This window comes from Schistocerca piceifrons, chromosome 8 (genome assembly GCF_021461385.2).
Source record: "Schistocerca piceifrons isolate TAMUIC-IGC-003096 chromosome 8, iqSchPice1.1, whole genome shotgun sequence".
Taxonomy (NCBI): Eukaryota; Metazoa; Arthropoda; class Insecta; order Orthoptera; family Acrididae; genus Schistocerca; species Schistocerca piceifrons.
The window spans coordinates 261,975,101-261,987,414 of record NC_060145.1 but is presented as its reverse complement, the minus strand read 5'-3'; the positions used below and the strand labels follow the sequence as shown (position 1 = coordinate 261,987,414).

Here is a 12,314-nt window from a genome sequence, read left to right as displayed (position 1 = left end):
GCACTTCCACAGTCTCCATATTGCACTACGTCACAAAATGCAACTACGGGGTATTTCACAAAGTTACAGTGATCATTCCACAGCTTGCCGTACTAATCACTGGTGACGCAGTGTGTGGACATTTCCCATGGGGGGAGGGGCCTTTTTTTATTTTCTACAAAGTGTGTTAACATTATATTGAATACAGATATGAGTTGGTAATAATACAAATGCACATTGACCACTCCAGGTGCTGAGCTTTCTTACACACACACTTAACAAACTGTAAATGAGTCCACTATATGAACATGAACTCCATGAAGTTATTTTGTCTATATTACAGAACTGACTAGAAATGCTGGGAGATAGTCTGTCTGTAAACTGAAAAAGCCAGCAGCAGTTGTGGTGGAGAAAGTTGCCTTTCTTGGAAGAACACTAGAACTGCTGTGCAGGATGACTAAGAATCAGTTTCCCTGGTAGCAGTATAGAACAGTATGCAAGGATTTACATAGAATCTGTCCTTATGCTTTTCCTGAGTTTGTATTATTTGTGACCCACACCTGTATTCAATGTAGTGTTAATAAACTTTATGGAAAATAAACAACCTTCTCTCCCGGGATTGTCTGCACCCTGTGTTGCCAGTGATTCGTAAGGCGAGCTGTGGAAGGGTTGATATAGCTTCGTGAAATACTCTGTAGCTGTTTTCTGTGATGTAATGCGGTTGAGAGAATGGGGAATTGCCTGCTTGCTCTTTATTTTGCAGATCTATGAAGGAGGGAAGTGCGTGACCACAACCCGTCAACCTACCTTCCGTCACACTTCTAACCTCCACTCCCTCCATCCTGTTACAACCCCAGAACATAGTTTATTCCCTAATACAGTTCTACTGCTCTAAGATGTGATACACACATTTAATATTTGTTCTTAACCCACTTCATTTAACAACAAACATCAATTTTATGCCATTAAATTATTACTTTTAATAATCTGCAATTTTTCCTTTCCCTGCAATGCGGAGGAAACTGTTAGTCCCAGAGAGAAAATTGAATGAAACCTTTTTTTTTTTGTAGAAAATTTAATTTAGTTTAATTTTTTAGAGGGGAAACATTTTTGCTAGATGCCCACTTTTCGAGATATTCAAGAAATACCTAAAAGAAAGTAACCTTTATGTGATACCCCTCCCCAATCTCCCATCCCACAAGGGAGGATTTTTGGGATGTTCTTCATGATGCACTCCCTCCCACCCTCCTTCACCCTACCACTGTACAAAAATTTGCGACTACATGAAATTTTCCCATTAATTTTCCTTCCTTGACGGGACTACTTATTCGGTTTCTCAGGTTTGCCTTGATTTGCTACTATAGTTGCCAATATAGTTAGTTAGTTATCAGTTTGTAGATATGGTTGCACTCTGAAAGTTTCTTAAGTTTTCTTCCATAGAACAGGAGGAGTTGTCAAGGAGAGACTTTCTCAGTTAATTTTGAAATTTTACTTTGCCCAGTGATATTTATATCACTGGGCAAGTGATCAAAAATTTTAGGTGCAGCATTGTGCAACCCCTTTTTGTGTTAAAGATGTTAATGTGGAGTAATGAATGTCATTTTTCTTTCTGGTATTGTAGTTATGTATATCATTGATGCTTTTGAACTGTAGTGGATTATTTACAACAAACTTCATAAATATACTGTGAAGCTGTAATCAGAATGCCAAACTCTTTAAACAGATGTCTACAGGATGATTGTGTGTGAACATCGCATATTATTCTTACAGCATGTTTTTGTGCCATGAAGACTTACTTTCTTAAAGATGAGTTACTCTAGAACACATTCCAGATGACATTATTGAATGAAAATATGCAAAATTTGTTGACTATCTGATTTGCCTCTTCCCAAGGTTTGCAATGATTCTAAGGGCAAAGGTGGCTGAACTAAATTGTTTTAGAAGTTCCAAAATTTGCTTTTTCCTATTTAAATTCTCATCAATATGAACACACAAGAATTTTGTAGTTTCTACTCTATGTATCATTTCCTCATCTTGTGTTACACATAATCATTGGTGTAATATGCCATGCAGAACTGCATATTTTGTGTAAAATTGAGGACGAGACCATTTGCTGAGAACCAGTCAATGATACATTTAAGAACTTAGTTTACCATTTCTTGTATCTCTGTATTTATCTCGGGATTTATTACACTACTGGTGTCATCTGCGAAAAGAACTAATTCTGCTTGTTGTATATTAAATGGAAGATCATTAACACATGAATTTTATGGTGAATGAAAACTGTATTCTTAAGGCTTTTTTTTAAAGTGACTAGATACTCACCATCAGTCTTCTGCTAAAATGTTGGTGATTCTGTTCCATCAAAATCTATGTACATTGTGTTGTCTTCATAGACTTCAAAGAATGGCACTTTGGTGTCATTTTACCATCTGAAAATATTCCTCCATTGACTGAAAATTGCCTTTATGCATGAATTTGTCAATTTTCCAGATGAAGAAATTGATTTGCAAGAAGTTTCTTGCAGTTCAAAGACAAAGGTTGTACTATACCAAATACCTTGTCTTGTGTTTTAGTAATCAGTACCTTGTACCAAATTTACATAGTGACTTGTTCCTGAGAAATTACATGTATTTAACGAAGATGAACCTAACATTTTTGCAAAAGACTCCAGGGGTTGAATTCATATTGAATGCCAGAAAAAAATCTGTATGGTCCTCCAGGATTTTAACTACAACATGACACCATGAATTAAAAATGTGACATTTAAGAAGCCAACAGTAGTATAATTTACAGTATAGCTGACCATAAAAGATATTACAAATGGCCATAAATCACCTGAAATAGCTGTCACTAGTGATTTAAATGTTTCTTCTGAATCATTAAATTGTAAATTATATATAAAAACAAAGATGAGGTGACTTACCGAACAAAAGCGCTGGCAGGTCGATAGACACACAAACAAACACAAACATACACACAAAACTCAAGCTTTCGCAACAAACTGTTGCCTCATCAGGAAAGAGGGAAGGAGAGGGGAAGACGAAAGGAAGTGGGTTTTAAGGGAGAGGGTAAGGAGTCATTCCAATCCCGGGAGCGGAAAGACTTACCTTAGGGGGAAAAAAGGACAGGTATACACTCGCACACACGCACATATCCATCCACACATACAGACACAAGCAGACAATCATTAAATTGTAATTTGTTTGTAAATCTGTGGTCAATTAATGAATCTTCATTCTCTTTGCAGCTCACGAGCACAAAGGACGTGGAGAACAAAATGACTCTTCTCCATTACCTTGTTGCAATAATAGAGAACAAGTTCCCAGAGCTGCTCACATTCAATGAGGAAATGGAACATGTTGACAGAGCAGCTCGTGTCTCAGTGGAGATCTTGCAGAAATCGCTGAGACTAATGGACACAAGCATAAGGAATCTGGAAACGGATTTGTCCAATAGTAAAGTGCCTCAGTCAGATGATGACAAATTTAATGAAGTTATGAGTGTATCCTTCCATGTATACCATATGTACCATTTTTACATAGCTCTTGTTTTTTTCTTGGGGGGAGGGGATAAATAATATTCTCAATAACATTTTAACACTTACAGTGTAATAATCATTACAATTATTGTCTACTTTTGAACTGTACTGTTGTTCTTTAGTGTTTCTCTTTCTTTTGCTTGTGCATTTAAATTGTTAATTTATTAAAGTAATGTAGCCCAAATCAAAAGACTTTCAAATCTTAGATTATTGGATCCAGAAGTTATATCCTTGTGTAGAGCAAGAAAAATACATAGGAACAGACATTTAAAAATTCAAAAAGGTGTTAAAATGCAAGATAACTTAATTAAAATGTGAAGGCAAGACACACATGACAATTGCTTTTCAAAACAAATTGGGCAATGCTGTGTAACATAAGAGATTCGAATTTTTATAAAACTATTTTCTAGTGCTTGAGGAGGGGCAGGAGGAAGAAACGGTGAGGGTGGGACATACATAGGTTTCTTTTATTATTTTTACCCAAATTAAAAACATTTTCAAAATAATGGACAAAAATTAATGACAAATGAGTAAAAATGAGGACATGGTAGTTACTGTAAAAATAGGCTTAATAACAATAAATAACTATGACGATGATGGTGATAATCTATTTTTACATAACTGACCAAACCACTGGTGAGAAGTTAACAGCAGTATTGCCCGTACGATTCTGATGTAAATATAAACAAACATTCACACATTTTGCACTGTAGGTGAAGGCACAGACTCAATTTTGAGTAGTATGTTGTAGTGGTGTGTATTTGCCCTGGAAGTTCATTCAAGGGAGGCTAACAAATGTGATTTTTATCATTGCACAAGGAGGACATCAAATTTGTGTGGTCAGCCAATTTTTAGTGCTTTAAGGATAGTCTCAAGATGGAACTGTGTCTGATGCCATATATATCACGCAAACCATTGACATGTCCAGCATATGCATCCCAGCATGGAACTGACATATTTTGCCACATAAATTGCCAGATGACTCTGAGTTGCCATTCACCTCCAAAACGTTGTTTGATTGGAGCTAAATTATCACAACCTGAGGAGGCTTTAGGATAATTTGTGGGATCAAGAAATTTTATTTGTATGGCAGCAAATTCCATGTAATGACTAACTGGAAATTTGTTATTTAGTCATTGTTCTAAGCTCGTAGAAAAGACAGCAAAGCTGGGTGTTGTTTCTAAGTGGGTACCACTATGAAATCCACTTTTGCCCAACTACCTAATATGCCAATAGAAGCTTAATGCCACTTCCCTATTGACCTAACATGGAACTCAAATGACAGGAAAGAATTATGACACAGTCCTGCAGGAAGTTTAATTAGTCTGCTGTTCAGAATGGGTGGCCATAGCATGTTCCTAGCCAAGCCAATGTGGCGTTTCACAATTATTTCACACTGCACTACTGACTCAGCACCATGAAGGATGTCATAACATTGATGTCAGAGAACTCGGAATGCTAGGTCGTCATCCAATCCTCTAACTCCTACATGTTTCTCAGTGGAGATGACTTGCATGAAGGCATTGGCCTAGAAGCATGTCTACTGGCCACATGCCACTCCTGGCATGCCTGCTCCCTGAATCAAATGTACCAGTTTGAATTTGCAAATCCGTTTCAGAGAGCTATGTGGATGCTGGTAGTGCATATCCTCTCGAATTTCCTTATGTGGTGCAGATACCATCAACTATCACACCTCCAACGATCTGTGCTCTCTCAACGATACTGACTATTGAGAGTGTACCATGCACCCTTGGTATCAGATGATGGCCACAATTTCCATCGACGCAGTTTCAGGTCCTCTGTTGCTGTAATGGCATCAAACACCTGGCCTCTGCTCCCTTCCACTCCACCTCCAATATAGACCTCATCTACTGAGGAGGCCCTGTACAGTTTCCTAGCAATGTATCGATCTGCCTCCGTCAGTGATTTCAATATCCCTGTACAGTTTCCTAGCAATGTATCAATCTGTCCCCGTCAGTGATTTCATCATGGCTGAAACACTGTGTAGGCACCATTATCACACCCTGTTAGACCTCCTGCTCTCCATACAGCACACACAGCTGTGTTCAGGCATGCCTTTGTCCAAGGCACTGGTATCGACCAAAGGAGTTGACATTCACCAGAGACAGCTTCAGTTGTGTGACGTCATTACTAGGCTTTGCCATCTGAACTGCCACAGCAACCAATTCTGGCCAGGGCCGCAATTGCAGTTGGCTCTGGTGGCCCCACTGCCACCTCTGACCGTGGGCTCCATGGTCACAACTAGCCATGCCTCTCACCCTCAGCCACACAGCGGCACGACCTCTGTCCCTGGTCATTGGAGGGTGGATGACTGGATCACAGTGTTGGGACCTATGGAGCTGTAACCACTGCCTCTGCCCAACACCTCTCTCACCCCTGTTGTACCTGTGCCCACTTCCACCGCCCCACAGTCCTTGGCCTGGCTGCCCGTTGTTGTTGACCCAAACCCCAATGCTCTGGGTCCGTCGGCAGGATGTCCTACCTCTTCTCCAGCTTCTCTAAGACATACAAAGTCAGTTGCTTTGGACTTCCAACACCAAAGGAACCACTGAAGGAACCGGCTTGGAAGTTCACTTGCCTGGAGGAATCTTATAATCACTGAAATAAACTTTGCTGCTTTCAGTTCCTTCATTATTTGTTCCATAGCAAACTGCACAGTCATGTTCATGATAGCTGGTTTCGTTTTTGTCTGTGACCCTGAGAATCGCATGTCGAACACTGATGTGTGTCAGTGTTGCATTTCATGGGCCTTAAATGCTGATTGTGTGGCACTGTGTGGTAAACAATGTGGCTTCTTGTGCCAAAAGTTCCTTGTCTATTTCTGAAACTACCTTAGTCCCCCCCCCCCCCCCCCCTTTCTTTAAGAGGGGCTGCAGTGCATGTCGTTTGTTGGACTTAATATGTCGGTGCATCCTTTGTGTCCAACACAAAATTTTGTGCCACAAACTGTACACTCAACATTCTCACTGAGTCCTATAATAAATAGGAATTCTTGCTGCCTCTTACTGTTTAATTTGCACCTGTTTTCCCACGGTTAACACAGGTAACACTAAGATAAATTTTACTCGCGTCAATACTGCAAGCTTTTAGAAATGTTAAACTGCTGTACAGTAGTACATTACATCGAAGTTAGAACATATGCAGTTATTCACAAGATTGGAGTACCATCTGGTTTCAGAAAGAACTGTGTGTCAAGCTGACAATCAATACAGTTCAGTTTTTTTGTGTGACTGAAGTGTAATGCAAACGTTCCAAAACTTGAACCCAGCATTGTATCAGAGCTTGTGTTTACAGTTAGGAAGAAATGTCGCACTGCGTAGGATGAAAATCTCGGACATTTGCTGTCGTCATAGAGAGTATGCGACACTGGAACATTTTGTTGAAAGTTGGAACTGGCCTGCAAAAAATTGTGACAAATGGAAACCCTAGATGTCCATAAACAAAGATCTGAGGAGATATACACTAAAGATTCTAAATAACCATACAACAGTAAAGGAATAGGAGTTGAGAAGCAGGTGTGTCCCAATGACAGACAAAAGAATACAAGAGATGATAATTCAAGAAACACTGAAGTAGATGCAATTGAGGAGTGGAGGGATGGGTATATCTTGCTTTTCAACATTTGATTTAATTGTGTGTTAATTACTTTGTTGACTATTTCCAGTATCGAGCTATATTTGTCCTTTTTGGTCGATTTATTTGGGGCCACTAACATAAAGAATTAAATTCTTGTTGAAAAACTCCATGTGTGGGCCATATTAATGTAGTAAAAACATGAGTTCAATCCTAAGGAGAGCAAAGGGACATGCCTGGTGTAGTATACATTGCACAAGCCAAAGGAGGCACAAATAATGGCATCCGACATACCCATGCACATATAGAAAAAATGTTTACCAATACAGTAGATTTTAGAGCTTTTCATGGAGTAGCTTAGAATCTAAAAACTTTAAATGATCTTTGCTTCTGTTACATTTATTTCTCCTTCGTATATTCTTGTTACATCATAAAAAATACATACTTTTTGAATTGTCACAGAATTTAATTTTGCAGTTTCTGGTTAAACTAAATGTTCCAGCTGGTGCTTAAAGGAAATGTTCAAAACTGTTGTCTTTCAACATTGATACATTTCATATTAAGAGTCGCAACAAGATTCCACATCATCCCGAATTATCATCAGGTTGCGTTGATTTGTTGCCCCAAAAGAAAAGAGGGGGATGGAGGGGGAGCAGGAAAAGATGGTTCCCTGTACATTATATCCACTGGCCTGGCACATCCCTGTGATACAGCATAGTGGGGAAATCTTATTGGTAATAAAATTGCTCATTAACCATACATTACATTCTACATCTACATCTACATACATACTCCGCAATCCACCATACGGTGTGTGGCGGAGGGTACCTCGTACCACAACTAGCATCTTCTCTCCCTATTCCACTCCCAAACAGAACGAGGGAAAAATGTCTGCCTATATGCCTCTGTACGAGCCCTAATCTCTCTTATCTTATCTTATCTTTGTGGTCCTCCTGCGAAATATAAGTTGGCAGCAGTAAAATTATACTGCAATCAGCCTCAAATGCTGGTTCTCTAAATTTCCTCAGTAGCGACTCACGAAAAGAACACCTCCTTTCCTCTAGAGACTCCCACCAAAGTTCCTGAACTATTTCCGTAACACTTGCGTGATGATCAAACCTACCAGTAACAAATCCAGCAGCCCGCCTCTGAATTGCTTCTATGTCCTCCCTCAATCCAACCTGATAGGGATCCCAAACGCTCGAGCAGTACTCAAGAATAGGTCGTATTAGTATTTAATAAGTGGTCTCCTTTACAGATGAACCACATCTTCCCAAAATTCTACTAATGAACCGAAGACGACTATCCGCCTTCCCCACAGCTGCTTGTCCCACTTCATATCGCTCTGCAATGTTACGCCCAAATATTTAATCGACGTGACTGTGTCGAGCACTACACTACTAATGGAGTATTCAAACTTTATGGGATTCTTTTTCCTATTCGTCTGCATTAATTTACATTTATCTATATTTAGAGTTAGCTTCCATTCTTTATACCAATCACAAATCCTGTCCAAGTCATCTTGTATCCTCCTACAGTCACTCAACGACGACACCTTCCCGTACACCACATCATCATCAGCAAACAGCCCCACATTGCTATCCACCCTATCCAAAAGATCATTTATGTAGATAGAAAACAGCAGCCGACCTACCACACTTCCCTGGGGCACTCCAGATGATACCCTCACCTCTGATGAACACTCACCATCGAGGACAACATACTGGGTTCTATTACTTAAGAAGTCTTCGGGCCACTCACATACTTGGGAACCAATCCATATACTCTTACCTTAGTTAGGAGTCTGCAGTGGGGCACTGAGTCAAACGCTTTCCAGAAGTCAAGGAATATGGCATCCGTCTGAGACCCTTCATCCATGGTTCCCAAGATATTGTGTGAAAAAAGGGCAAGCTGCGTTTCGCAGGAGCGATGCTTTCTAAAGCCGTGCTGATGCATGGACAGCAACTTCTCTGTCTCAAGGAAATTCATTATATTCGAACTGAGAATATGTTCGAGAATCCTGCAACAAACCGGTGTTAAGGATATTGGTCTGTAATTTTGAGGATCCGTCCTTCTACCCTTCTTATATACAGGCGTCACCTGCGCTTTTTTCCAGTTACTCGGGACTTTACGTTGGGCAAGAAATTCGCGATAAATGCAAGCTAAGTAGGGTGCCAATGCAATAGATTACTTTCTGTGAAACCGAATTGCAATCCCATCAGGACCTGGCGATTTATTTATATTCAACCCATTCAGCTGCTTCACAACCCCAGCGATGTCTATCACTATGTCCTATATACGGGAATCTGTTCGAGACTCAAACGGCGGTATGTTTGTACGATCCTCCTGCGTGAAAGATTTCTCAAATGCTAAATTTAAAATTTCAGCTTTTGTTTTGCTGTCTTCCGTTGCCAGACCAGACTGATCAGTGAGTGACTGGATGGAAGCCTTCGACCCGCTTACTGATTTTACGTAAGACCAGAATTTTCTTGGGTTTTCAGCAAGATCTTTTGCTAAGGTATGACGGTGGTAGTGGTTGAATGCTTTGTGCATTGCTCTTTTTACAGCAGCACGAATCTCAGAACTTTTGCCTGTCCTCATTCTCCCGATCTTTCATGTACCATGAGTGCAACTGTCTTTGCTTCCTGAGCATTCTCCGAATTGCTCTGTTAAACCATGGTGGGTTTTTTCCGTCCGTAACTCACTTTTTCAGCACATACATAGTAATAATACTCTCCTAGCCTTCTTGACCGACTTTCTAACTTTCGTAACCATAGTCATAATGACATCATGATCACTAATCCCTGTCTCAACACTGACACCGTCGAGGTCTGGTCTGTTCGTGGCTACCAGATCTAAACTATTTCCATTACGTGTTGGCTGTCTATTTCACTGCTGAAGACAGTTTTCGGATAATGTGTTCAAAAGTAATTCACACGACGGCTTGTCTCTACCACCTGTAATGAATCCATAGACATCTCAGTCCATACTAGGAAGGTTGAAGTCGCCTTCGACTAATATAGCATGATCTGGGTACTTCTGCAATACAGAGTGTAGACTCCTTTTGAATGATTCTAGAACTGTCACGGTGGAACCTGGTGGCCGGTAATAACACCCAACAATTAACTTTATTTCTCCTGTTAAAAATGTCCAGATAACTTCACAATCACACTCTACTTCGACTGCAGTAGACACAATATTTTTGTCAACTGCATTGAAGACACCACCTCCTACGGTGTCTAATCTGTCTTTCCGATACACATTCCAACCCTCACTAAATATTTCAGAACTTCCTATCTCAGGGTTCAGCCAGGTCTCAGTCCCGAGAATAATTTGCCCGCCACACGCTTCCTGGAGGGCAGTAAATTCAGGAACTTTATTCCGAACACTCTGAAAATTTACTGCTTGTTCTTTATAGCTGAAGTGTCTTTACACTGAGCATGTCCTGATTTCCCTGCCTGCACGTCGACTGGTAAGTGTTCATCAGGACACCTTGCACTACTGCCTAGCCTAAGAAACCCCATGTGCACGCCGCAAGTACTCTGCTACCCGAGTAGCCCCTTCCTTTGTGTAGTGCACCCCTGACCTATCTAGGGGTGTCCTACAATTCCCCACCCAATAGCGCAAGTCTAGAAATCTGCAGCCCTTGTATTTGTGCAATCAGCAAGCATTGCTAAGTACAGTAAAATTTGCTGAAAACGGAATCGCCTGGGACTAAAATAATTTTCCAAATTGGACAAGTTTCCAGATTACACCAGACTCATTGGGCTGTGTAAAATTTTTCAGGTATCATTCAAAAAATACAGCAAAAAATTTTTGCTTATGCATATGCTGTATTTACATGCCTTCACTCCAGCACAGTAAATGTTCATTTACTGTATGTTGGACAATAACACACAGGACTATTACACTAATTGATAAATAACATGGCATTTCTATATTTTTTTACTTCAACTTTATATTTGTTTATTATTGTATGTTAATACATATTATTCCCATGTTTATTTGCTTTACATTTCACCTTTTTCACCATTTGTTTTAATGTCCTGTTCAGAATTGTTTTTCTAGGCAATTTTTTGCACAATATAATAGTTCCAACAAGTTGGGAGAATTTGTATGTGCTGTAAATTGCATAACATGTTTATGCATGCAACGGCTTCTTCAGGAGTATTAATTTTCCGAAGGAAATCATTTTGCTTCTCACCCTCACCCTCCTCCTCCTGCTCTTCCTCTTCCTCTTCCTCTTCCTCTTCCTCTGTTTCTTCTTCTTCATCCTCTGTGTTGCAGATTTATATCAAATCTGTTACTGAAGTGAAAGTGGAATGAGTTTCCATAAAGTCATCCCTTCAAATGTAATCATCTGCACTACATGAAATGCTTCGCATTTTCATTAATTCAGCAATTTCTGTTGCATTTGCTTGAACTTCAATGGCCACAGAAGCATCTTTACTCCCAAGCCAATCCAATTTACTGCATTCAGAACAGAAACTGACCATTCAAGAGCAAACGCAATTTCAGTTTCTTCAACACCAAGAATAAGAGATTGCATCGCTTATAATTACACTTGAATGTGTAAATAACCCCTTGTTCCATTGGCTGTGTGAGGGTGGTTGAACCTGGAGGGAACCAAGCGAATTTCATGTCTGATAATGTTATTTTCGGGTGGCAGTTTGTGCATTGTCTAGGAAAAGAAGAAATTGGTGATTTCCTTTTTTCATTTTGGCACTGAAAGAGCCCAGCCATTCTTCCATAAGACCACTCACCATACATGGCTTTTTATTGCTACACCATGTGACTGGAAGCTTACTGAAGTCTGTATTTCTGAAACAACATGGTTTTGCCACCTTTCCAATTACCAGTGGCTTCTCCATTTCACCTAACATGTTTCCACACAGCAGTACAGTGAGTCTTTTCTTGAACATTTTTCCACTGGTGCACTTTTCACCTTGAATTGCTAGTGATTTTGAAGGCAGCACGTGATAAAACAGTCCTGTTTCATCAGCACTGAACACGTCTTTCGGGTCGTAATTCACAATTAAGTTGGACAGTATTGTCTTCCATTCTGCTGCTACACTTTCCTGCGCATTCTTAGCCCTACATTGCGTGAATTTATTTTTTACTTATTAAATTGTGGTAAAAAAATTAGTCCAGTAATTTTGTGTACAAAAATGAATTATAACTTTTAAGATTCCTTAAATTT

General features: G+C 39.8%; 1 protein-coding gene across 4 annotated transcripts in view; it reads left to right on the top strand.

Moving 5' to 3' along the window:
* The window catches only part of LOC124711166 (protein diaphanous), a 372,431-nt gene that overhangs the window by 345,280 nt on the left and 14,837 nt on the right, over positions 1-12,314 (top strand). For all 4 annotated transcript variants that reach the window (XM_047241082.1, XM_047241086.1, XM_047241083.1 and 1 more), the window contains exon 15: positions 3,230-3,484. In XM_047241082.1, coding sequence (XP_047097038.1) covers positions 3,230-3,484 — 255 coding nt within the window. The remainder of the gene's footprint in view (positions 1-3,229; positions 3,485-12,314) is intronic.